Source organism: Scomber scombrus, chromosome 22 (genome assembly GCF_963691925.1).
Source record: "Scomber scombrus chromosome 22, fScoSco1.1, whole genome shotgun sequence".
Classification (NCBI taxonomy): Eukaryota; Metazoa; Chordata; class Actinopteri; order Scombriformes; family Scombridae; genus Scomber; species Scomber scombrus.
Genome location: NC_084991.1, coordinates 15,232,422 through 15,260,197, shown reverse-complemented (window position 1 = coordinate 15,260,197; position 27,776 = coordinate 15,232,422). Strand labels below are relative to the sequence as shown.

Genomic DNA, 27,776 nt, shown 5'->3' with positions numbered 1-27,776 from the left:
ATTTGTGTTAGTAAGTAGGCAGTGCTCAGGTTTTAGATGACCTGCATGAGGAACTGACTTTATGTACTAAAAAGTTTGTGTTTGCATGTCCTTCTGAAGTAATGAAAAAGGTTGCTTCAAGACTTTTAAGTTTTATTTATTTGATGTTTGAATATGCAACACAAAAATCTCTCTATCATAAACCCTTTTTTCCAATCTACAATGTCTGCTACTTCTTATTTGTCAATAATCATTAGCGTTAAACATGTGGAAAGTTTAGATTTAACAAAGATAACACTGTTTAGACATTGGGATTTTTTGCCGCCATATTTATTTTACAAAGGAACCACAGTTAAACTCAAACGGATGTCTCCTCCACACCGAGAGAGGGTGTGCACGGCTGAATTCCTCGTCCATCCCACTGCAGTCACCTCTTGCCGTGACCAGAGCGAGGGGCAGCGTCGAGCGAGCAGATGTGGGGATGTGGAACTCAGCCGAGGAATTCGGAGTAATGGTGACCATGCAGGTGGAAAGAACACCCGAAATTAACAGATAAATAGGGTGGAAACAAGCGGGCTGCGGATGCAGATAACAGCACGACGCGACACCCATCAGTGTGATTTACAGTCCAGCCGGTGTTGGTGGCGGATTAATAACCAGTCATAAAGAAGTGGGAGGGGGATTGTGTATTGCAGGAGACGAGAGTGAAGGCACTGATAGAAGAAGGACGAGAGAGGGAGAGTGTGTGAAATAGAGAGAGAGGAGTAGATAAAGCCGGAGCCAGCATCATGAGCTCGGCACTACCGTACGATTCCCTGTCAGCTCGGCTGAGCCCCAACAGACGAGCTCTGGATTGGGAGCGCGAGCAGCTAGCTGTGCGAAGACTATCCTCTCCAAGGAGTCTCGACCTCCTCACTCCTCCTGCTCTTCCTCGTCGGCCATCGCCAATCCCGGGCTACCTGCTGTCCCCTTATCAAGAGCAGGAGGAGCAGCTTCACCAGCAGCAGCAACGACTATCATTGTCCGTGTGCTCAGAGGCCTCCCTGGCGCCCCCTGCACCTCCACCTGTGGGCGCTGCCCCACCTTGCTGCCGCCCAGTGGGAGTCATGCACCTCCTGCGTCTGGGTCTCCTGGCTTTCAGCTGCCTCTTCTGGGCAGCCGGCTTGGCCCTCTTCACCCTGGGAGTGTGGGCTCAAATTTCTCTGGCTGACTACATGATGCTGTCCGCCAATCGCTACCCCAACGCCCCGATCATCCTGCTGTCCACCGGCGCTGCCGTCACCGCCTGGGGCTTCCTGGGTTGTCTCGGGGTGGCTGCAAACCTGCCTTGTGTGCTACGAGCTTATGGGTTCTTTCAACTTGCTGCACTTGTAGCAGGTTTGGCAGGTGGACTCTCGGGCCTCTTTTATCGTGAAGACATTGCTGGAGGATTTCGCAGTGGCCTACAGCGAGCGGTGGCCGGCTACACAGAGGATGAAGGCCGTGCCGATGCTTTAGATAGCCTGCAGAGGGCCCTGGAGTGTTGTGGAGCTGAAGGTTGGCGCGACTGGCTCACTTCGGATTGGGCTATCCAACATATGACCTTTCCACCCACCGAGAATGGCACCTCAGTATCCCTGCCGGACAGCTGTTGCGTGAGGCGCAAGGGCTGCAGGAACCGACCTCTGCCGTCAGACGATAGCGAAGGAGTGATTGCTGCAGGAATCCATCCGCACGGCTGCTTCCGCAAAGTTTTCAGCTTGGTCAACGACAACGTCTTCCACATTGCTGCCACTGTGTTGGGATTGGCCTTCACCCAGATTGGAGGCATTGCCCTGGCGTGTCTGCTGGCCAACAGGCTGGCACCGAGACAACACCGACGTGTAGTGGCACATTAATGGTCAGTTTTAAAAATTAGGCACGCTACGCCACAGATCAACCAATTTGTATATAATTAGGATTTGCAACAAGTAATCCTCTTTCAGTATAATAGAGTTGCAGAGTGGGGGGAGATTTTTTGGGGGGTGTTAGGAGCACTGCAAAGGCTTAGATGTTCAGTTCTGTTGTGTGCAATACTAATAGTGAGCTAAAGGTTACACTAAACCTGATTATACCTCCAGCACTTTGAATCAATCCACTTTTATTTTTTTGGGTCAACTGTGGATGAAGTTCGGCATGGTGTTTTGTTCCCAATTTTAACAATGAAGCATTCTGAATTTGTTCCAGCTGTAATTTGCACCTCTGACTGGCAGCTGATGCTCATGGGTATCGTAGCATTTAGAGCCATCGACCATCAAACTGCCAAAAAACAAATCAATACATGATTTCTCAGAAACAAAGATGAAACCATTAAAAGTGACAGTCACAACAAAAACGTATAGTGTTGTTAAATCGTCCTGGAGACATGTATCTTTTTCTCTATTAAGGACCATTGAAGGTATCATTAAAAGAAAACATGCAAATGGGCATTTACAGCTGTAAAAAAAAAAAAGGCTTCTCTGACCAGCGGCTCCTTTCACTTTTCAACTCTATTAAACTCACTGTCTGCCTGACTCTGCCTACTGCAAAATTTTGAAAAAAATACTTATTTTATTCAGTGATAATGAGAGGAACAGGGTGGGGTGGTAGAGTGTAATGTGTCAAATGGGGATGGGGTTAGATTGGGCAACAGATTTAAAGTGATTACACTAGAAACAGTACTGTGAGGCTTTTCTCCCTGATTTTCTGGCGTTTGATTTCTTAAATGTAAAAAAAAGAGGGCATGGATTCATATGCTTCACATACGGAATATATAAAAACATAATTATGCATAAAAACTATGATTTAGAGTTGAAATACTCTTTAATCCCCTCTTCTTTCAACTCATTTAGTACACTTCAACACTGAAAATGCACAAAAAATGTTCACCAGCAGTTTTTCTTATCAAACAATTCAACCTGGCTGTGTCCAACAGATGTTGGCATTTAGTTGTTTGGTTTTTTTGCATCACATGGACTACACTGGGCTATAATGGTGCTTTAGACAAGAGCTTAATGATCACTTATTACTGTCTGTGATATTTTGTGCCATTCATACATCGGACCAGCTGTAATAATGTTTACTGTGTTGAGTGTTTTGGTAAGAGATGGTAAGACTGCTTTAAAATGGTTTCTTTCAGGTGTCACTGTGTTGCTTTGAATGACTTTGTATGCCCTAAAGCACAAGTTCATCTTAAATCACTGCATTTTATGAATGACTTGCTTCCTATAATGCTCAACATGCATTGGCATGACCCAAATGTTGAGCGGCCCACTACAAGCATGAATCACTGAGAAGTCTAGACTAAACTAGACTTCAACATCAAACTAAAGTTGACTTAAAGAAATAGTTTTACAGACTGAGAGATGCAAACCAGAGCAGATTCACATTCTTGCTAATACACTTTTGTTGAATGCATATAATAATAAAACAAACAATGTTTAATGTGTTAATTATTGAACTTCAAATGTGCTGGTAGACAGATATATTACCTTTGGACTGAGCCAAGCTAGCTTTCCCCCCTGTTTTTATGCTAAGCTAAATTAACGGGCTGCTGGTGCTAGCTTCAGTTAGCATTCAGACATGAGTGGCATCTTTTTTTAAATGTAATTTTTAATTTAAGTGTATTTCCAAAATGTCAGAATACTAATTTAACTCTTTAGCATACTGTTCAGGTCAAATTTGACCTCATTTTTACAGAAAAAACACCCTTTGCACTATTATTTGAGCTGGAAATTTACCACCAATTTACTGGACTTTACCACCCAGAATATACTTTTTTGTGTAGCTGGACATTTGTACATTTCTATTTGTACATACTGTAGACATAATTCATACATCATTCGAAAAATAAACAAACATGGTATCTTCATATTAATTGAAATTATTATTGCTGTCACTGTTTTATAACTTTATGACCATAATATACTGTGATTGTGAACATTTTTTCTCCATAAACCAATAGTGTAAAAGATTTGTGGTTGTCTGATATAGAGACTAATTCTGTCTAATTATGTATTGAGTATGTAAGGATTATTTTATTCTCATATTGTTGTTATGTGTGTATCATACATAGCCTTTACTCACAAAGACACCTTCTTTCCTTCCTCACTATAACACATTTCACCGTTCCATATGGGGTATTTTTATTGCTCTTGTAACTGTATGTATAATATCTATATCCCACATACTGTACAGTAATGTATCATCTATTCTAATAATCACCTACAGTGCAAACAAGCATGACTGAAACTGTAAACTATATCTGTCAACAATAAACATCAATAAAAATCTTTCCCTAATTGCAGATTATGATATTGAGTTGAATGTAAAGGTCCGCTGCCCCTGAATCTATTAAAAATGGTAACAGCCTTTATGCAATGTAATGTAGTATGTACACAATCAATCAACAAACAGTATAGCAATGCAGCAATGCTAGAGGCACATATTGTCTAATAAAGATCTTGTGAATTGCCAAAATGTTGTATATTTTAAGTTTTAATGTGAGTTTTTCCTGTTTACACTGAAAAATAAGCAGATCATTTATCCCTCAACTTTATAGGCGGCAGATTTGAAGCTGTTGTCTGCATTTTAAAGACCTTAGAAACAGGTCTGGGGTTTTATTTTATGTGAAAGGCCATGCTGAAAATGTGCCAAGGTGGTAAATTCTCCTGCGCTGGCTGTCGTCGGATTGATCTTTAAACTGAGACCTTTGGCCGTGCAACTCTGAATTATGGCTAACTGCATGACATCTCATTTCTACCACCTGAGACAAAGGTGATTAGATCTGCCCTTGAAAGGAGACACAGATCCTGACAACGCTGCTGGGCGTGATGACACACAACAGTCTGACCCAGCATTGATTCAATCACAGGGCAGAAAGTCATGAACTATATCCTGCGGTCGAACTGGGCAATCACATGATATGAAGCAGATTGTCATACATTCACAGTACAATTTACCTTACAACCCACATATATCAATGTTCAGAGACAGATGAAGGCAATGGACCGTGGCCTTTAAACAATGACTACCATTTTCATGACCTAATTATGGTATTGATTAGCCTACATTAGGCTCTAGGCTTGCGGATGATTTCTGTCTGATTACATTGTCCTTGTTTAACCTATTTTGCCTGAGATTGCCACATTCCCGACAGCAGTTTCATCAAACAAAAGACATTCGAGCAACACTTTAAGTCAGGAGAACCACAAGGGGGATTTTTTCCTGACAATACCTCTGAAAACTATCCTGGGTTGGACAATTGGGCTGCTTTAACGTGCACTATTTATTACTGGCACTGCATTAAAACATCTGGCGACCAGAAGGGACACAAAATGACTGCAGAGTAGGGCAGAGGAAGTCTCTGTCATATCTGTATGGCCTCAAAGCGCTCACCAAAGATAAAGAGAAGTGAAGGGAAAGTGCAATAACTCGATGTTTTACAAGCTTTTACATGTATGTTTACTAACCCTACATTATACAATATATTTAGATTATAACCTTCGAAACCCACCAAACTATTAAAAAGTTGTAGAATAAGTTCTCACATTTCTATTGTGAATGTTTGAAACCTTTAATAATAATCATAATAATCTAAAAAATACCAGGTGGTTTTGCATATTTAAAATGACTATAGCATCCTTGAACTTCTTGAACTGCTAATATAAATGTGGCTTTAGGCTCTCTGTATAAATGGGTGTGTCACCAAAGGCTGTGCAAGCCTCCTGAATCTGATAACAACACGGATACCTCGTACTTGGTCATGGTTTTTTGGTTGGCAGCAAACCCAGAAATACAGAAACCAACTTTGTGATGATAAATATCTCAAACCCTGGAAATGTAACGTATTGGATATGTCTAATTTTGTTCTGTGGGTTTGTCCATTTGTGTTCTAAAGTTAAGAGCATATGACAAAAAACAAAAAAAACCTAAAGTAGCCTATATTTTTGTGGAGTTTCATTCAGATGGTGACAGTAGTGTTTTATATTTTTATAATATCTCTTAAATGATGAGACAAGTATTCACTGTAAAGGAACGTGTGGCACTCCGCGTTTTTATCTCTACTCTCCGCCTCTTTAAGTCTGCCCTACATCTGACTGCTTTTGGTCCCCTTGCAGTGTGCACTGCAGTCTGTGCTCTGCCCCACATTTTATTTGGCAATTCTCACCACCGCCGCTGCGTAAAAGCCATCGCGCTGCGCTTGGAAATGTAGTTGTTTTGCGCACGCCGGGGTCTCCCAAAAAAAAAAAAAATGGACCTAAAATCCGAACTCCTCAAGTCTATCTGGTACGCTTTCACATCGCTGGACGTCGAGAAGTGCGGGAAAGTGTCGAAATCGCAGTTAAAGGTAAGCAGAAAAAGTATGGAGTCATTTGAAGAGCAGGAAACTGAGACATCCGAGGGGCGTCCGCTGGACAGCACAGAAACAGCCTCTAACTGTGTGTTTAACCTAGTTAACCTATTTACTTTTAACGCTGCGTTTGGCTGAAGTCCAACCAGACCTCAGCAGATTATATAGTGGTCTTTATTTGTTGTGAAAGGTTTATGGGCGAATTTGTGTAATTATTTGAAGAGCAGTCATCACCAGTGTAAATACAAACTCAAAGCCAATTATTTGAAAAAGCTTTAAAAGCTCCTCCAACAGACATATAACCTGATCAGACTGGAGGTAAACTGCCCACTTTCAGCTTCAGGATGAAAGTCCAACCTTTTCCCTCTGGCCAAGAAACATAAATAGTGACACAATGCCACCACTGTCAGTCTTTTTTTTTTTTTTTTAAACAAGACAAGACAGACTTCAACATCTAGATATCTTATTTTGCCATCTTTCGCTTTAGTAAAGTGTTATTTTTGTCTGTCGTGTTGCTTTCCGTCCAGTTCTTACACGCCTGTCTGAACCCCCCATAGGTGAGAAGAATCCAAGGAAATAGCAGAAAGCTGTCCTGACATGCTTAGTTACTGAGGAATAGCTGCCTGTGCTTGTGTCTGTGTGTTTTGTGGATATATGAAGCAAGCACAGACTGAAAGCGCAGAGGACACATTGGAGACAGACTGCTGACATTTACACATTCACAGTGACTTCACCTACTGTATATATCTATAACTATATCTGTGTTTATTTTTCAGGTGCTTTCCCACCACTTGTACACAGTGCTGAACATCCCACTCGACCCCGTGACCCTTGAGGAGCACTTCCAGGACGATGATGACGGCCCGGTGTCTAATCATGGCTACATGCCCTACCTCAACAAATATATACTGGATAAGGTACTGTGGCCTTTAAAATTACTGTTCAATTAATCTGTTTGCTCTGTTTCTTGAAGCACTTTTCAGGATGGGTTAGGGTTAGGGTTATGACTAAAGATCACATTTATGACCACTGACAAACTTTGACTTCAATATAAATTTATGAATATTTGACATAACAAGATTTTTAAAAAATGGATAATTATAAATCAGTTGATATACTAGATTGAAATTAATTTTACCCCTTTTCTGTCAAGGGTTCCCCAAACTTGTTTTGTTTGTGAGCAAAGTGACAATAATATACATTTTGAATCAGGATATTTTACTTTCACAGTAAATTTTATTTCAAATGTGACAGTAAAAATAGAACAACATGATCTTTTGAACTGTGAACTGCACATAATATGTAACGTATTTATCTTCTCAATTGACTGCTGATCCTTTTTCCGGTTATGTTGTTTAAACAAGTTTTAAATCGTTGGTCATATTTTATGTGACTGTATGAAAAATGTTATTCTTGATTACACTGCAGTTTTTTAACTCAGATGATCAGATGATAATCCCGGTTTCCTGAATATTAAAAGGACATAGCTGATGATTTTATAGTATTTTCCTATTCTTAACAAACGAAACCAACAATAAATTGATCCTACTGATCTATCGTCTTCCTCTGCACTGTAGAGCTCCACTATTGTCCCAAAAAATGATTAAAAACACATCAATGAACCATGTTGCTGCACTGGTTGAAGGTTCCTTCATTACCGGAAACATGGGCACATGAGTTTTACTTTGAGTCATTCACACTGTCCTTCTGATGTAAATGCTGAAAAATGTCATAATCCGCTGCTAAAAATAGTCCCCCTGTATAAATGTGTTATTTCCTCTGGTTTGAGTAATGTTTGCTAAAAGCTACAATGCCCAGCTGTTTGAGGAAATGATTTAGCCTTTTCAAAACATGGACCTGTATGTTTTTGACTTGTTTTTAAAGATTTACACCTTTAGGACTATTTGGTTTTGGGCTTTTCATGGTATTTGCCGGCAATGAGAAAACTAAGGAATATCACCATTCTTACCCTTTAAGTTCCTCTTGTTTCCTGTAACAGTTTTGACATACTTGTAACATCTACTACACACTTAATATCTATCATTAACTGGTTTGAAGTTATTTTCTTACTTGGAAAAATTTGAATTTTAGTTCGACTGGCATTCCTCGGAAGCAGAGCTGCTCCAGAGACAAAAATAATCTCACTGTTTTTTTAGTTAAACCTCACTGGGTGGAGCAGTTTTCCATGAATCGGGGTTAGGGTTAGGAGAAATAAATACTCTCATTGGTTGAGAGATTCCTCACACCCATTACATCTAACATTAAAAATGTTCACATCACATGAAGTTTTAATCCAGAGTCGGATAAATTTCAGCCATGGCAACTGTTTTTGTGCTTGCCAGGTCAAAGACGGGATGTTCGACAAGGAGAAGTTTGACGACCTGTGCTGGATGATGACCATGAAAAAGAACTTCAAGGGGGTAAAAAAGGATGGACTGCTTTCAGAGAGAGACTGTTTCAAACTCTTCTGTTTATTCAACCTCCTGTCTGAGGACCGCTACCCACTGGTGATGATACAAGAGGAGGTAAAAGAGACAGATGTGGACAGTTGTGTCTCATTGTAGCATTTTGGGATTGTAATTTTCTTTTATGGTTGAATATTTAAAACAGGAATTTGTGATATGATGTTGGGAGAGATGTGAATTTAGGATTTAATTGAGACCTAATTGATTAGGGGTTGGCTCGGAAGAATCGACAATATAGTTTATTTGATGGATTTTTTCAACTCATTTTTTCAAAAACATTTTGACACTACGGGAATACAAAAGGGACATATTTTGACATAAATAATGAAATAAGTGCAAAACTTAATTTTCTTTTTATTCACTAGGCAGATAAAGATGGATATAAGTTTTAGTTGCACAGGAACAGAAGGCATTAACAAAAAAATGCATATGAGGCACTTTCACTGTGATTGGGTGATTTCCAGAATTAAATATTATGATTTATATCAGTGCTTATCAACTTTTTTGGCATATGATCTTATAAAATGAAGCAATGTGTGCTTCTGAACCTGACATCAAAGGCTCTGGCTTGGTATGCACATGAGTTGTAAGCAGGTCAGACAAAAAGGGAATTTTTTTCCCTCTTCCCAACTTTCAGTAGAGGGATTGTAGACATGAAGAATGATAAGAATTTGTAGAATAGAAAAGTAGTCGGGGGAAAAAAGGACTTTTGTACAAACTTGCCTTTTCTTATCCCTTAAATCATCTGGCGACCATTTAGTTTTTTCCTTGTGGACCCATGAAGGGACCCGAGCGTCGACTGGCTGGGAACCACTGCTCTATTTAAACCAAGCTTGTGTCTAGAGCTGCAACGTCTAGTCGATCGACAGGAAATAATCTGCAATTACTGTGATAATTGATTAATCACTGTAGTCATTTTTAAGCGAAAAAGAAACATTTTTTAGTTTCAAACTCTCAGATGTGAGATATTTGATGTTTTTCTTTGTAATACATGAGAGCACACTGAAGATCTTTGGTTGTGGGAAATGATACTGGACATGTTCACAAAGCTATTAATCTACAAATACAGAAAATAATCTGCTAATTAGTCATCAATGAAAATATTTGTTAGTTGCAGCCCTTCTTGTATCCCAGCAAAGTCAGATCTCTTGACATTTTTTCACAGTAGAAAAAAAAGTGCAAGTTAGTAAGTTAATGAGGCTCTTCCTTCCTGCACTTCCTCCATAATGCTTTTGGTTTCCTGTAGACACAGGCAAAAATAAACCGCTTTTGTCCTATCAGCACAGTAGCTACCCCTCTAAAGATAAATGTTAGAGACGTACACTGACACGATATGTCAGCATACTGTTAGTATCAGAAAATAAAACCCTTATCTCCTGTCTTATATTCACTGTGAATGTTTGATCTTTTCTGCAAATGTTTTCTGCTCTCAGGTGGAGTATCTACTCAAGAAAATCTCCACAGCAATGAGCCAGGAGTGGGATGAGAGACCCTTTGAGGACTTACTATCCGAGGATGCTGTAGCACGGGAAGAGGGCATGTCTGTGTGGGCCTTCCTGGAGCACATGGGTGCACGCAGGCTGCTGAGGGTCACCAGTGCTGAGGCCTTCAGTCTGGCACTGAACGAGGTCTATCTGGAGATGTACCACAATGTCCTGAAGAGTGTGAGACTTTAGTTTGTACCTCTCTGCCTTTTTGTAGCCTTTCTTGTTTGCTGCGTTCTTCATTCTCTCATATATTTCTCTGTTCTTTAAATCTCCGGTTCGCAGGGCTACATGTGGAAAAAAGGGCACGTACGCAGGAACTGGACTGAGCGCTGGTTTGTGCTGAAGCCCTCCTTCATAGCTTATTACATCAGCGAGGACCTCAAAGACAAGAAAGGGGAGATCCAGCTGGATACGACCTGTGTCGTAGAGGTTGGTGAGGGAATTTTAATTCAGTTTTGCATGTTTAATTACTGTATGGAGAAGGTGGATGTTATAAGAAATCAGAAACAGGTTTATTGCCAAGAAATTTGCCTTGGTGTTGTGGTACATAACAATAAAACATAAAAGGTAAGAGAAAACACAACTACCAAAATGTGACATACATGTATAAATACAGTTTTTTACAACTAAAAAACAAAATATCATGAACATAGTAGTGAAATGAGCTGTTGTGCCAGATATTGAAGCCCTTTGCAGTGCCATAAATCTCCTAATTCTTGCGTTTATGATAGATTATATGAACTAAACTAAACTAAACTATATAAGATGTGCTCTATTTTCTAAATCTGATTTCCTCCTCTTTATATTTCAGCCTGTTCCAGACAGAGAGGGGAAACGCTGTTTGTTCTGTGTGAAAACCCCAAACAAAACCTATGAGATGAGTGCGTCAGACCAGAGACAGAAGGTCGAGTGGACTCAAGGTGTGTTGGTGTGTACAAGTAGCAACACACTCGTAGACGTGGCACAAAGTTTAACTGCATTGATTTATTTGTGCGTGTGGTCACTTGTGTGTTGTGCTTGTAGGGATTTTACGATTCCAGTTTATGATATGATATGATTTATTTATCGGTTACAGGCACCAAAACAAAAATCCAATGGATGTTAAATTGAAAACAGTTATTCCCAACTTTGTCTTGTGCTTTTTGGTGAAATTTTTGTTGCATGATCATTGGTTTTGGACATTGTGTTTTCCACCTCCCACATCACTTATGAACAGGGTTGAAGTTTCCTTTGGAAATTTAAAAGGTTACAGATTACTAGTTACCTATACAAATGTAATAAGTAATGTAAATATTTCAATAACTTAATCAAAGTAATGTAACTTATTACATTTGATTACTTTCTAACAAATGTTTTCAGCTGTTGGGGTAAGTTTTCATGGTTACTCACATGATTTATAAGGGAGATCATTTCTTATAAAGCAAGATTTATCTCTCATTTGAAAATGTGTTCATTAGTTCATGTAGATTTTGGAATTTAAAATAAAACATTTTTAATAAAAAAGTCAAAAGTCTGGCATGGGCTTAACTGGTACTGTAGCACAATTTAAGCCCATGTCATGATTTATTTACAAAATATAAAAAAATGTTTTCAAAGAATAAAAAACAAAAATATTAAGCATTCAAAATGAAGAAAAAAACCCTCCTGAGCAAAATCTTTAAGGTCTGACTTCAGATGTAACTCCCTTTGTAATCAACAACATTTTCATAAGTAACTGTAATTTAATTACTTAATTTTTTCTAAGTAACTTAAATAACATAATGCTGTTACATTTAATTAGTCACTCCTCAACACTGCTTGTCAGCTAGTCAGTGGGTTTAGTGCTGCCTGTTTTTTGTTTATTTTTACCTGGGATTTCTTGTTAAAGGCAGCTTTTCTATAACCTTTTTATCATGGTAACCACCACTACTCGTTATATTTATTGCAAAAATGTTGTGGTTACCAAACACTTTCACTTCCTTCTGTTTGTTGAGTTACTTACTCTTGAATGCTGGCGATAATGATGAAAAGGAGTGCTGGATAAATTAACAAAAAAAAAAACTACAAACGTTCAGAACAAAATTGAGCTGCAAGTATCATTTTTTGTAAAAATGAACCAGTTGATAATTCCTTTGAGTTATCGATTGATGATTGTTCGAGCCGGAATTTGATCCGAAATAGGCGAGTGGACAACACGAACAACCGATGGAGCAACCATAGCAACAGCCTTAGCAAGAGAGGCTACATAACGAACCACTGCTTTTGGGCATGCATGAACAATCAGATAACAGTTTGATGGAGAAGTAGAGATAACTTTGCATATGAAGACATCCAGCATAATAACTGTATAGAAAACATATAGAGCATCCTTTATTGGCAATTCCCTTTATTGTAAGGATTGTGGAGGCTATGGAACCACCAAGGAATAATTCTCTTTCATTCATAAAAATAAAGAAAAATGGGCCATATCAGTATCTATCCAGTTTTTATTCTTCATCCAAGCAAACAATCTTGTATTGAAATATCTATGCATGTGTGTGTCTGTGTGTGTTGTATTTCCAGGCATCCAGACAGCCCTGCGTCTCCAGAACGAAGGCAAGTCCTCCTTTCACCATGAACTCAAACTGAAGAGACGGGTCCAGCGGGAACACAGCCAACGGGAGCGCAGCCGGAGCAGCTGCAGCAGTCGGAGCAGCCAATCAGACGAATTTGCTATCCAAGAGATGGAAAGGTTGGAGAAAGAGAAAGACAGACAGGATCAAGAGATAGAAACCATCATCCAGGTAAAAGAGGATGGGACTCACTGTTTAAAATGGTCAACAACATAGAAAAAAAACATCCCAAAATTAAAAATACAATTTTTGTTGTGTACAATCATTACATTTTCATGTAAAATGTCATCATATTAACTCATTTATATATCAAATCAGCTCTCACTATGACCATATGTGTGCAATCTGATGCTGCTGTGCTGTTAAAGATGTAGTTACCTCTCCTGCCACGTCTCAGCTCTGCACATAGAGTAAATACAAAGTGTCTGTGTCTTCTTGCAGCAAGCACGTGAATTGGAAACCCATCGAAGGGAGGCAGAGGAGAGAGAGAGGAAGAAGCAGCGGGAGGTGCAGATGGAGTTAGAGAGACAGCTGCGAGAGGCCGAGATGGTAAGATAAAGTTTGCCAGATGACAACAATTATTTACAGTTTCCTGAAATGGGATTAAGAATCCATCCCTTTGGCTTTGATCTCAGCTGCAAAAAGTTGGCATTATAAAATTCAGCCTTAACCTTCAGTGATTTTTAGTGTTTTTAGTGGAAATGGGTAATGTCATTCCTGGAAAAGGTGATTCAGGAAAAGACAAGTTCTTTCCATTCAGTTGGTGTGTGTGTGCGTGTGTGTGTGTCGTCTCCCAGTTGAGAGACAGCATGCAGGCTGAGATGCAGGAAAGGGCACGGGAGGCCGAGCAACAGAAGAAAAGGATCCAGGAGTTGGAGATGACGCAAAGTAAACTGGAGGCTGCTCTCAACATGGAGATCCAGGCTCGACTGGAGGAGGAGAGGGTCAGGCAGGAGCTGCAGAGGTAACACACACACACACACACACACACACACACACACACACACACACACACACACACACACACACACACACACACACACACACACACACACACACACACGATATCACCCTATAATCAAACCAAACTGTAAAGAGAATCATAGTTTACTCTCTTCTTAAGGGTGCTGCAGGCTGAAGACGAGAAGAAGAAGCAGTTCCAGCTCCTTCAGGAGCAGCAGAGCCTCAGCCCGACACAGGACGCCTCAGATGACAGTATGAAGTATGATACCCCCTCGGCCCTCCACTCGGCCTCTCAGGAGCTCCAGGATCTGCGTCTATCTCGCCAGAGGAGCCACCGACGCCTGGAGGTGAGACAGAGGCAGTGAATTAGAGCAGGCAGCATGAGGTATATAACACTATATGTTTTATATGATTAAAAAAACGGTTTGGTCCTCTCACTCCAGGAGGTACAGGAGAAGCTGAGGAATGCGAGTCAACACGTCCGGCATTGGAACGTCCAGCTGAACCGCCTGATGACGCCCATCACTCCTGGAGGTGCAGTATACTCTATGTCTTGTTTATTTGGGTCTGATCTGAAGGGCAAGATTGTGAGAGAACCACTTTTAGTCTGCAGTTTCCCACATCATTTTTCTATTTGAATATTGAAAAGAATGATTCATGTTTATTTTTTAAAAAAAAGTAAACAGAACAGTTAAGGAGTAGTTAGGTTAGTTATGTGCTTTACTACATTTCTGTCTATGTTGACTCACTGTACACATAATGAAACCAGCACTCAGAGAGTGCTAAAGATACATTATCCCATCATTTGCTTTTAATACAATACTATGAAATATTTTTCAACATGCATCTGGATCCAGATCTGCATCAAAATACAGACATGTTAACCCTTACATACTGTTCGTATTCTGCATCCTTGCAGTATGTTTGTCGAAGAATCCCCTCATAAAATGTGTCTACCAAATTTTGAACCACAGATCTATTTATAAAGCATCAATAGCCTGTATGTCAGATGTGTGAATAATGTGTGATTAAACCTTGATTAATGTTTCAGAGAGAAGAGAGAGTGTATTTTTTAGGTTTTTCACCACTTGTTTTTGGAGAAAAAACACCTACTATCACCCAATATCATGTCCTATTTTACCCAAGACATGAAAATATAACATAGCAATAATGATTTAAATGTATTTTATTGAAACTGAAAATTACAAGAACTTTATGGAACAGTGGGGTTTATTGTATAACTGTAACACCCATCAGTCATCATATTATATTCATATTAACTATTAATTTAACATTAACTAATATTTAACCAACAAACACCTTAAAACATCATAAACAGCACCCTGGGGAACTAGTCTTTGCATTCAAAGCAGTAGTACTACATCAATGACCTGATCCGATCACTCAAACCACTTGCTGAGGTGATCTGGGACACATTTGACCACAAACCTTTTCTAGTGTAAATGCCTGTGTGTTTGCAATGTCCAACAGGTGCCTGTCTCTATGGCAACCTGTGCAAATATGGTGGGACCACAGGTAGTTCTCCTGACAGTGTCAAGGCCCCCCATGAATTCTGTCACCACTGTCCCATAAAAAATATACACAGACATCACATGTACAGTTTCAAGATTCCCTAAAACCACAATTGTCCTTGATTTTTCCTTCACTGTGGTGAATCTAAAAGCTATGCCAATAGATACGGCTCAAATTTGACCCAGAACGGTAGTACAACATTTCTGTGCATTTCGGGCCACAAAAGTTATCAAATGATCGAACAGTATGTAAGGGTTAAGTTATGCGATTTTTTTCCCATTCAAGTAAGTGCATCAGTTCATGAGAAGTTACTGAATACTAGATAATAAATAATGTCAAATATTGTTATGTAAAAAAAACTGTCTAACTATGCACCAAATGTAGTTCAACTGTTTCATTTATAACCTTTTTTTAGCTATCCAGCTAAGAAAGTAACAGTGAACCAAAACATATCAGTTTATGGAAATTATTACAGTGTTGTAATTTAGTACAGTCGATTTTTGAAGAACTTGTGCCCATGAATCAGTGAATATGACAAAGTTCAAATGTTTTTTTGTTGTTTTTTTGTAGAACGATTGGAACATCGCCTGTCATCAAAAAGCACGTGTCCAAAACAGGAAGGTGCTCTGGCCAGTAACGAGTTTATCACTAAACTCAAGATAAGAACCGATCCGAACAGCATGACACCTGAGAACAACAAGACACTCGAGGAGCTGGTGGAAGCCGCAAACCTGTCAGATGGGTGGGATGAACAAATGTGATCACCAGGTTGACGGTTAGGAGGGGAGCCAGTTGTCAAATCGACAAGTTCAACAATGATTCAACAAAGAATGTTGTGTTGTATTTATATTTTGAGATGCACACTAAGATGGACACCTGTGATGACAAGCACATTGTAATGCAGGATTTAATGAAAACACATTTGAATAAGATCAACTGAGATTTACAGTTTTGTACAATAAAATGTATGTTAATAATGTGACTTCATGCTGTGATGTTTGTGATTTTATTCCTCCACACTTCATTGACAACTCCCTGAAAGACTCCCTTATTAACTTACTTTCCATGTCAGCCTTCTCTGCTCTAGGCCAGCCTGTACGTCCATATAAAGACCTGCAGCTGGTGCTAGTATTAATTTTCCAGAGTATGAAGTTCTATCTATCCCATCTTCTTCTCCTGATCTCCTCTTCCACAGGTTGTTAGTCCGCTCTCTGACACAGTTCATTATTGCTGATTGTAACTGTTCAGTGGATGTTCGACACCCACCGCAGGCAGCTGTTGATGAATCTTTGTACTTTTGTCATTGTGGTCTTTGGTCTCATTATCTCTAATTCTATTTGCTGTATACTTTCTGTCAGGGGGTTTCAAAGTCTGAAACTGTGGGCCTCCCCTCAGACAAAGCTTGGAAAAAGCCCCCCCTCACATTCCCTTAGTTTACTTCCTCAGTTTCACTCAATTCCTGGATGTCAATGGGATCATGATTATGTTATTTGATCTCACAGACACTTAACAATGGAGCCAAGATCGCCTGATAATGCTGTTTCACATACTTCACATTATACCTAATACATAAAGAAGGTCAAAACTGCTGTATCTCTCAACTATTAATACATCACACACATTTAGGCTATTCTACATGACATCCTTTTGATAACTAATATAATAACTAATGTAATATTTTTCACTTTCAGTCACTGAACCTCCCCTGAAAGTATTTGGAGCTGCTCTGAGGAGGCCTGCCTCCCACTGCAAAAACCTCTGCTTTATATCGACTTACATTAAAATCATTGTAGAGATAGAAAAGCTTTTCTGTAAAAAATGTAATAAATGAAATACATTAAAATTAAAAGGAATATTATAGTACTAAAATATAAGGAATAATTAGGCCATAATTCAACCTAGAATAAAAAATAAAAAAGCAAATTTAAAATGTTAAATGATCATTTCAAAATGTAAAGTTTTCTGTGTTTCCTAAAATATTGTTGTATTTTATAAAATGTTGTGTTTTGACACTCAGGGCCACCATATCCTTGATACTGTTTGAAACATAATCACCTGGTTGTCGGAACTGTGTGATAAGTATTCTTTTAAAACAGACAATACATGTTGTAGCAAAACCTTAACTTTGCTTCTCCTTAAATAAATAACGTGGATGCCTTTGCTCCACTTTCTCCATTGCTCAGACACTTACAGTAAAGGGTTAAAAGTGTCTGCCTCTGAGACACCGCCTCTTTTCAGTGACTCAGCATAACAGGAAGCAGGAAGTGCACACACAAACAAGCTCGTATCTCTGTCACAGGACTTGAGGAGTAAGGCTGACAGGTATGTGTGTCTCTACCTCGTTTTATTTGAAACTGACTGTTCATGCATTTGCTTTTAAAGCCTTTAAAGACTGATTTGTATTCAGTTGTCTTCATATGGTTTAGTAAGCAGAAAGCAAAGCAAGTAATCATGGGTATCAGCTTTCACAGTGTTTGAACAGTTGCCTTTGCCCTACTTTCATTTTCAGAGTAAACACAGTGCTGGGGTCAAAATGGCTGGCAGGCTCTCACTCCCACAGGTGGACCTCTCCTGTCCTATATGCTGTGACATCTTCAGGGACCCGGTGGTCCTCAAGTGCAGCCACAGCTTCTGTGCAACCTGTCTGCAGTCGTACTGGGGTCGAAGGGGAAACAACCGAGACTGCCCTCTGTGCAGAAGCCAGTCCGTGGATGATCCTGTGCCCAGTCTTACTCTGAGGAACCTGTGTGAGTCTTACATCCAGGAAAGTGAGGGTCTGGAGGAGACGGACACAGCAGGAGAGCTGTATTGTGATCCAGGGGAGATGTGCCCTCTTCATGGAGAAAGGTTGAAGCTCTTTTGCCTGACAGACAGAGAGGCCATCTGTGTGGTTTGCCACACCTCCAGAAAGCACAAACAGCATGATTGTTGCCCCGTCAGCGAGGCTGTTATGGATGTAAAGGTAAATATTTCACCAATATAACATTCAGTAGAACAAAGGTGGAATAATTTTATATGTTCCTTGCTGCAGGCTTGGATAGAGAAAGAATTCTGCACTTATCAGCTTCTATTTAAATGGCTTTCAAATGATGTTTCTCTGAATTATCTTCTCAGGAGAAAATAAAGACTGCGCTCAGCTCTCTACAGGAGAAGAGGGATGCTTTTGACAAAATGAAGAAAAACTATGAGGACACTGTGGTGCACATTGAGGTGCAGAGCTACTTTTGGTAACTTTTTTCATGCTATTTATAGGCCATGCTGATTATTTCAAAGCCATGCTTATGCAGGTTTTTATTTCAGGTCCAGGCTCGATTTGTGGAGAGGCGGACCCGCGAGGAGTTTGAAAAGCTGCATAACTTCCTCCAGGCCGAGGAAGAGGCCAGGATGGAGGTGCTGAGGAGGGACGAAGAGGTGAAGAGTCAAGCCATGAGGCAGAAAATTGAAGAAATGACCAGAAATATAGCGTCTGTGTCTGAATCCATACAAGCTTTAGAGGAGGAGATCGCCTTGGAAGGCATCTCTGTGCTTCATGTAAGTTTTTAAATGTTTGAAATGTGAAAATGGATGTATACTGTGTTACTGTTCAATCATATTAGTAAAGTCTATTTTCTTTTTCAGCGATGCAAGAGCACGCAAGCAAGGTAAAAGAAAAAGCTTTATGTATAAACCTTTTATCTTTCCTTTTTATTCATGCTGTAACATGAGATTAAAAACTGTTCATTGCTTTTGTCTGCAGAGCTAACTGCTCAGTTGAAAATCCAGTTATGGCTCCAGGAGCGCTCATAGATGTGGCCAAATTTCTGGGCTCCCTGTCGTTCAACGTATGGCGGAAGATGCATGAAATTGTCGAATACAGTGAGTATAAATGAACTGTATAATTATGACTGTTCAGGTCATAAAGGGATGTATGGGGATGCTTCATGAGTTCCTGAGGTGGAGGGAAGGTTATAATTCTGAATGAACATCAGTCTATATGTTGCTACAGACAGCTGACAATCTACCGTGTTTCCTTCAGCTCCAGTGACTCTTGACCCCAACACCGCCGCCCCGTGGCTCATCTTGTCAGAGGACCTCACCAGCATCTGTGACAGTGAGGAGAAGCAGAAGCTGCCTGACAACCCAGAGAGATTTGACCCAGACACTGCCGTTCTGGGCCGCCCTGGTTTCACCTCCGGAAAGCACGTGTGGGAAGTGAATGTGGGAGAAAATACAGCATGGGTGGTCGGTGTGGCGAAAGAATCTGTCGAGAGGAAAGAGAAGGTGTCTTCAGTGCTGAAGAACGGCTACCTGTCCGTGTACTTTTACCACAAAATGTACTTTGCAGGGACCTCACCGTTGACAAGGCTGAACTTGAAGAGGAGCCCGAAGAAGATCAGAGTGCAACTGGACTTTGACAAGGGCAGGGTGTCTTTCTACGACCCGCATGACAACACACACATCTACACCTTCAAGCATGCCATCACTGAGAAAGTCTTTCCTTATTTCTGGGTGGGTTGTCAGCAGTGTCCTTTGAAGATTGAACCACAGGAAATTGTTATAAAAGCTATTGATAATTGCTGAGAGCACATTCATACTTCACAACTCTTCAGCACAAAACTACCAGGAACTGTTTGGGATTTAATTATGTTGAGTGGAGTGCTCAGAATCTAAAAATCAAATTGGATAATTTCTGCATTTTCTTTGCGGTCCCACTAAAATATCTTTCAACTTTTTTTTCTGATTTTCAGTAATAAATCACCTTATTTGTACTTTAACTTGATTCCTGCACTTTGATACTTTAAAGAGATACTAATTCCTTAAAAGGTCTTGTCTGAGATATTGATACTAAAGAGAATGTAACAGAATATTAATAATATTTGACAGCATATGCTTGAGAAAATCACAGTAGAAAAAAACCCCAGCTATTATTGAATAGTTTGAAAAATGATTCTGCATTTGCATGTAAAGCTCTTATTATTGATTATTTTATGGAGCCCAATTTTGTTAATAACTGATCTGTGGCAAACAACACTAAGTTGGCTTTATGTGCAAATGCTGACGTTACTAATATTTTTGCATTAATGTAAAATAAATCATTTGTAAATATGTCTTCCCTCAGTGGTGTGCCTACTGCAAGTTCAGTCCATAGTACAGACCTATAGTAATAAAGATATTTTGCCAAAAAACAAACACACAAAAAACAGTGAATTGATGCTTTATATTAAAAGATTCTGGAACACTGTATGTATATGGTAAGAGGTTTACTGTTGGTCACCTTATTTTTAGTTTACAGTACATAAGTTAATTCCATATGAAATTAGCACATGTAAATATTCACTCATCGTTGACATTTCAGTAGATAAAACTACATGAATACAGGATATGGCCTCATCAGCAGTAAATATTTCACTTAAATTTCTAGTATCTATGAAAACTTACTTCTCACCAGTTTTTCCCCCTTCACACACAAAAAAGCGTCTCTAATTTTATTTTTTTTATTAATAGAATTTGTCATACTAAATTATTCAGAATTTGTGTAAAAGTGTGTAAATAGTGAATGTAAATGTTGAGTGTAAATGCTGAATTTGTGTAAATTCTGAATCCCTTCATGAGGATCTCAACGTTGCCTTAACAATGCCGGGAATAATGTGGTGGATTTCTTTAGTTTAAAAGTAGTCAGATGTCTTCATGTGTAAGTTTTTAGTTTTAATGTAACTTTTCCATGGTTGCTTAAAAATAAATATATTAATTTAAAATAGTTTTCTTCTAGAGGGATTGTTGTGTGTATCTGCAAGAACAATCTATTTTGCTTATTTAAACATTTTTGTAATAGCAATACCAATACAGACCTCTATACACACTCACTGACCACTACACTGTGCAGTCTAATATGATCCAATAACATTTGATGACAGCAAAACTTTGGAAGAGCATATCTCTATTAGGTGTTGAAAGATAATGTTGGTTTCGCCACGAAGCTGAGACTTTCCTCTTAACAGTAATTTTGAGAGCTTATGCAGTTATTGCACAGTAGAGGAACATTATGGACAGTAGGGGGAGCCTGACCCCACAATAATTAAGTGTCGCACTTTATATACAGACATGATAATGCCGCGTTGTCGCCAACTGGGAGTTGGCACACGCTATAAAACAATTGTGTTTAAAAAAAACAAAGAAAATCATGGCAGCTGATTGGATGAACTACCTGTCTATCACTGACTAACCTTGCGAGGCAGTTGGATGCACAACGCTGATTGGTGCAGGTAAAAGCTGCTCTGATTTCCCACAATAAACGTGATTTAAGGTTAATTACAGCCCCCAACAACACACGGTACGTTCTTTTTTTTGCCTTAATGTGAGGTCGTTAATTACCCTTCAAATGTACTAAATAGCCTCTCATATGCGTAATTATTTAAAGTGAAAAAAGTTAGAAGTTGAGAATTTTATTTCACTTAACAAGTTGTCAAAAAAAATGCATAGTTCATGCTAGTAAACACTTCGGTGAACTTGCATTTGAATGAATTTTGACTTAATTTTAGTGGACATATCAACCACTAAAATCATCATAATTAAAGCATTATTCAAGATAGGCTAACATCATTTAGTTTTCATACTTGATAGTGAATTTCATAGTTTTTAGAATTGCATGATCTTAATTGTTTCTGGAGATGGTTGGTTGAGGTGACATGACATTTTTGATGTCCTGAGTGTAAAATATAAGTAAATAAGAGCAAAATATGTGACAAATTGTGGTTGTATTGTTTAGAAAATGCGGTTTTATATGAACATACAGAGCAGTCATGAGATTAAAATCTTCCTGTTTTTCACAATTTTCAACCTAACCAGAAAAAGCTCATAGGGCGTGACTGTAAAAAGGGTTAGGGTTAGGGTTAAAAGAAAAGAAATGCAATTTTTAAGCACAAATTGATAATCTAGATGTCTACCTGTGAGTCTGTTCCTCTAAAAGTCCAGGTGTAATATTTTGAATCAGCCCTAAACAAAAAGATGTTGTCCCAAAATTGGATATCATGTAGTGTGACACCATATTATTTATATATTAAAATGGGAAATTGTTTGGAGACCCTTGAATCTATGTTACCATGTTGCAGTGAGGATTTTGTTATTGTAGCTTGTTAACTTATGACCACAACGCTCATTGTTGTGCATGAAACCTCATATGGTGTGACAGGGTTTTGTCATCACACTGTATGATTAATGTGTCACACTTTACGTTAAGTTTAATGGATATTTTGTCATATGAACACATTTTAAAACATATTATTTAAGATGTACACTTACTGCATGTATGGTGAATCCCTACTACCCCATTTTTTAAACTGATTCCATATTAAACTACAACATTTTGTCATTCAAATGTTTCCCTTCTATGTTATTTTTCAGCTTGAGGCAGATTTCAGTAGAAAGATGATGAGTGCAGAAAGAACAAAGAGATACAGGGAGAGATTCAATGCAGGTCCAGTTTGACTCATTCAAGTGTCAGTAGAACAGAACTCAATGCTTTCCATTCCTAATATCTGAACATTGTTTTCAAAAACTTGTTTTCAGCCCAATATGTCAACCACCCAGATACTCAGAAAGAAGCCAAAATTGTCAGCAGATGTTTCAGCTTTAGAGCAACAGTCCAAATCTTCCAAAGTCACCTTGCAGAGCCCATCTCTTCTCATCCTGGAAATCCCCCCTGACACCAACACCAGCCTCCCGGTGTGGGAGGCCATGATGTCCCAGCAGGTGGCCAGCACCTGGACCGTCAACCCCTACAGCATCGGTCTCCATTTAACCCCTGCGACCCCAAAGCAAAAGAACACTACAGCTCCCAGGAAAAGTGAGCGCGTTTCCAACATGGCAAAGACCTCCAAGACTCCTTCCATGTTCGTCCACCCGTATTCAACGATGGTCATCCAGCCCATCGCCCAGCAGCATGGGGCCTCCCAGAAAACCCCCAGCGTCCTGCTCACTTTTCCCCAAAACCAGTCCCAGGTCCTTCCGAGTCCTTCAAGTGAGTCTCAAAACGTAGCTCCAAATCCAGCCATGTCATTCATTGCCTCCCTGCCTCTGCTCATCACCCAGCCTCCTCCTGCTCCCAAGCCCATGATCCAGATTCTCCCAAAAGCCACCAATGCCAAGCCTCAAGCGCCAGCCGGGCCACAGTCTATCCCATCCCTGTTTCACACAAAGAGCTCATCTGACATCAACATCTGTGACAGATTCCTCTTAAGTGTGTGTCAGGCAGGGAAGAATTGCGACATGCACCACACGCCTTATCCCTTTCACTGGCAGCTGTGGTGCATTGTCAGCCACCAGTGGATCAACATCAGCCTTTGCTCTCAGGTCTTACTTGAGAGGATCTACTGCAATGTCAAACACGAGGGTGTTAAAATCAACGACGGGTGAGTAAGCGGGTACAACTGATTTTAGATGTCCTGTACAGTGTTTGACTCTTATCTGATATGTTGTAAATGGGTTTAATTTGTAATCTCACAATCATGTTTTGTCCAATATTCCCTTCAGAAAAGACCACTACACTCTGGGCTTCGAGTCAATGGAAGTGAACGGCACCTATAAATATGAGAGTGCTAGACGACTGTCTAACTCTGATAGTCTCATTATTAACCCTTACTTTCCCACCAAATGGAGAATCTACTGGTGGGACTCTGGCTGGGAAGAGTACGACCAGGTTAATATTCCTTCTTTCTGTTTTTTGATTGCCTTTTTTGTACTTTTCATTCCCTTTATCATGTCCATTCCAGTTTTATCTCTTTTGTGGTTAAATTGCACCCACTCAAGGTGCCATTTAACTGCAGCTGCTAGTCCACTGATTGGTCCGTCTCTTTTTAGGACACGTCTGACTTGCTGCGCGAGAAGATGAGTGAGAAGGAGTCAGAGTGTTTCTTCCATATCGGCCGCCAGGAATACAAGGTAGACTTCGCCATGATGACTCAAACCAACGTTACCACTGGATACCAGAGAGCAATTCGATGCAGACCCATCTACCGCTCAACTGATTCCATGCAGCCTTACCTGAAGTTGGTATCCTGCCTCTTCCTCTCTGTCTTTCTTGTCTTTGTTTCATTTGCTTGAGAAGTCAACCGTTCAGTGTGTCAAGCAAACATATTTTTAAGAGTAGTGGCAGTCCACAAACTGCTCTGAAAGCTACAAGGATCAAAACCAGAACTCTTAAATATAAAAATGTGATTTCTTAGAGAAAGCAGGAGATGCTTAGATGTTGATTGCTACATTTTAAAATAAAAAGACTGCATTGGGGTTACAAGTGTTGAACTCATCCCACTTTCCTCTAATGTGAACCTGCTACCTCCAGTACTGTACCTCAGTATTCAGATACACAAAAACAATCTAAAAATACAAATATGACCATGTTTGAAAGATTTAAAATGCCACAAAGGCATATTTGTAAAAAAAAAAAAAAAAAAAAAAAAGGATAAATGTATCAAACACTGGCTAATATCATCAAAAAGGAAAAACCCTTAAAATACGAGTATAGATCCTCTTTCAGACAAGAAGGCACAGTAAAAGCCAGGAGAGTCCAGTGCGCCTGCTCCTCATCCAACGAGAAGCCTGATACAACAAAGACTAGACACCCCAAAAAACAGCACTTTACCTCACGTAATAATCCTAAGAAACAAAACAAATGACGAATACAAGAATACAGACAGCACATACAGGCTGGTGATTACTATAACTTGACCTCATGGCTTCTGTATACAGATATTTAGAAGCTTATGGTGCCAGTTATTAAGACATGCTTGTTCTGCTTGGATTATCTGTGATACAGAATGTTTTGGAATCTAATTTGATCATGTTTTTGTAATTTATTGTTTTATTGGCATTCAGTATCAAACAAACATTACCGTGACAAGTGTTTCAGATACTGTAGGTATATATCAATCTATTCATGTTTGTCACATATCTCAAAATTGTCCTTTTCAGAAGTACACACACAGAAAAGTCTTTTCTTTACAACATAATCATTGATTTGTGAAACTGATCAACTCATCACATCGACTCATTCACTGTGCAGATATTTACTACAAGCTATCAATTGTAAGAAAGGTCCTTTGAAATGGCTACATATCTCTTCTTCATCACATTAATATCCTGCCTTTCTCTTCCTACTTTTACTCTCCACACCCAGGACAGGAATTGAGACGGACCCCATCCAGCCTGCTACTGATCCCCCTGGGCACAACTTCAGCGTGGACCCTCTGAAGGAGTTCAGTTCCTGGTACCCTCCAGTGTGGGGTCTGGCCTCAGAGCGGGACTACAGCCTGGTACATGTTCCGGCTGGCACACGGGCCTACCGCTGTGTCCAAAACCTTTTCTATGAGAGCCTGCATGCCACCAGCGTGGACATCATCAGCATCCAGCAGGTCCAGAATATCCTCCACTGGGACAAGTACCAAAGGTCTAGCTGTTGTTTGTGTGTCTTGTCTAAAAACTATAAAGTTCATATTCAATGTACTGACTCATGTCGCCCTCCGTCACGAGTTCAGGCAAAGTGTTGAGTGAAGTCTGCATGTTTTGGCAACACTCAGTCTCTGCAGTTGAATGCATGAAATAAACTTTATGTGTAAAAGATTAGACTTTAAGCTGAAATGCTTAGTAAGTAAGCAAGTAAATATGTTTTTATCTGAAAATGTTGAACTATTCCTTTTAAGATCTTTCTTGCACTAATGTATTGTTGGTCAGTGATATACTTGAATTAGCATTGTAAAAAACAGCACCTGTATATCTAGGGATGCAAAATTATTATCATTTTCACAACCAATAAATCTGTAAAATGTCCGGAAATTGTGAAAAATGCCAATCACAGTTCCTCAGAAGGAATTGCGACATCATACAACAGTCAAAAACCAAATCATATTTAATTTACAGTGACGCACAACAGAGAAAAATAGTTAACATTTTCCATTTTTGTTTGGTAAATGACAGGCTGTTTAACAATATTTTAAAGATCAGCAAAATACTAACATTAGTCTGCTCAGAGAGAAATATTAGTCCTAGTTTCTACGTTTGAGTGAAATATAGAAATAAAGATGAGAAGGGTCAGCAAAGTTGCATCATAATATGTATTAAACCATTTGCATTGTCATTACAGGCACAAGGCATACATGCAGAAGCAGCCCTCCAAGTCTAAGGAGCCTCTGGAGAGACATCTCTTCCACGGAACAACCAAAGAGGCCTCAGAGGCCATCTGCCACAACAACTTCGACCCCCGTGTGGCCGGCGTCAACGGCACATCCTACGGTAATGGCTCCTACTTCGCCACCACTGCCGACGTGTCCAACTACTACTCGACCTTGCGAGATGACGTCCGCCACATGTTCCTGGCCAAAGTCCTGGTGGGGCAGGTGTGTGTGGGAAGGACAGACTACCGCCGCCCACCGCCAATCAAATCCAAGATGAGCCAGTACCGTCTCTACGATAGCTGTGTGGACGTCATGAACAAACCCACCATGTTTGTAGTTTTTGATAGCTGTCAGTGTTACCCCTACTACCTTATCAAGTACAAAGACCTGCCCGCCGAGATTGATATTTAATGAAATAGAGTACAGCTGTTGATAGCGGGCGGGTTACAGTGTTCAGTGTGTCAAGTTATAATATGTCCTGCAATGTTCAATCAATTTATCAAATGTTTGTTACAGCAAATTTTCAATGTTCTTACATAAAATACCCAAAATTTCAATCATGTGCGATGAAGTTCTACTTGACAGCAACATGAACAGACAGTTAAAATGTTCAAATATATAATATAATATAAACATATGAAGCACTTTATTTTCACACAGTACCAAAGATGAAGGTTTTTGAAGTATTTTATTTGATTTCTATTATATGCACTGTGCCAAAAATTCAAATAAAAAAACAAGTTCCACAAAAAAAAACAGTTTTTATTTTGGTTATTTAAACGTTTTACATGGATGGAAATAAGTACTTTTGTTTTGCTCTGAATCAAGTTGACATTGGTCATGTTTAGGAAAATAAACAGTTTGCTGAATACATTAATCTCTCAGTATATTAACATGATTCACACGTTTGATCATCCATTGATATTTTTCACCCTGTTGAAATGCTGCCTCGACTGGAATGTGTTTCACCAAAGTCTCTTGTAATAAAAGTATACAAATTCCAAAATATTTTTCTATAAACTTTTTTTTCTCTCTCTTCAAAACTCCCATTGCACACTTTCTTCATAATGTCTGAGTACAAAATGACAAAAACTCTTAAACTGCTGGCACACAGTTATTTATGATTATTTGTAACATTGATTTCTTTGAAAGTATAGTATACAAGATATTTATAGTTTGCATGTTGCCTACTGAGATAGCAGTTTAAGTTCAGTCTACCCCTGAAAAACCATCTTGATGCAGGATATCCCACTGAAGACTTATGA

General features: G+C 39.4%; 4 protein-coding genes across 4 annotated transcripts; all 4 read left to right on the top strand.

The window, feature by feature from the left end:
• The first annotated feature begins 606 nt into the window (after positions 1-606).
• Positions 607-1,856, top strand: LOC134004653 (tetraspanin-7-like). The gene has a single exon (XM_062444002.1). It carries the CDS (start codon positions 768-770, stop codon positions 1,854-1,856), a length of 1,089 nt encoding a protein of 362 aa, XP_062299986.1. The 5' UTR covers positions 607-767.
• A 4,161-nt stretch (positions 1,857-6,017) lies between these two features.
• LOC134004719 (differentially expressed in FDCP 6-like) lies at positions 6,018-16,349 on the top strand. Its single transcript, XM_062444086.1, has 12 exons — positions 6,018-6,325; positions 7,105-7,245; positions 8,671-8,853; positions 10,227-10,457; positions 10,563-10,709; positions 11,092-11,200; positions 12,822-13,042; positions 13,313-13,420; positions 13,669-13,835; positions 13,995-14,181; positions 14,278-14,368; positions 15,938-16,349. Exons 1-12 carry the CDS (start codon positions 6,230-6,232, stop codon positions 16,126-16,128), a joined length of 1,872 nt encoding a protein of 623 aa, XP_062300070.1. The 5' UTR covers positions 6,018-6,229; the 3' UTR covers positions 16,129-16,349.
• Positions 16,350-17,618: 1,269 nt separating this feature from the next.
• Positions 17,619-20,982, top strand: LOC134004498 (E3 ubiquitin-protein ligase TRIM35-like). The gene is made up of 7 exons (XM_062443797.1): positions 17,619-17,689; positions 17,877-18,329; positions 18,482-18,577; positions 18,668-18,898; positions 18,986-19,008; positions 19,104-19,222; positions 19,383-20,982. Exons 2-7 carry the CDS (start codon positions 17,901-17,903, stop codon positions 19,925-19,927), a joined length of 1,443 nt encoding a protein of 480 aa, XP_062299781.1. The 5' UTR covers positions 17,619-17,689; positions 17,877-17,900; the 3' UTR covers positions 19,928-20,982.
• Positions 20,983-22,918: 1,936 nt separating this feature from the next.
• LOC134004322 (protein mono-ADP-ribosyltransferase TIPARP-like) lies at positions 22,919-26,922 on the top strand. The gene is made up of 5 exons (XM_062443552.1): positions 22,919-23,754; positions 23,876-24,041; positions 24,203-24,390; positions 25,518-25,787; positions 26,481-26,922. Exons 1-5 carry the CDS (start codon positions 22,919-22,921, stop codon positions 26,920-26,922), a joined length of 1,902 nt encoding a protein of 633 aa, XP_062299536.1.
• The last annotated feature ends 854 nt before the right edge of the window (positions 26,923-27,776 follow it).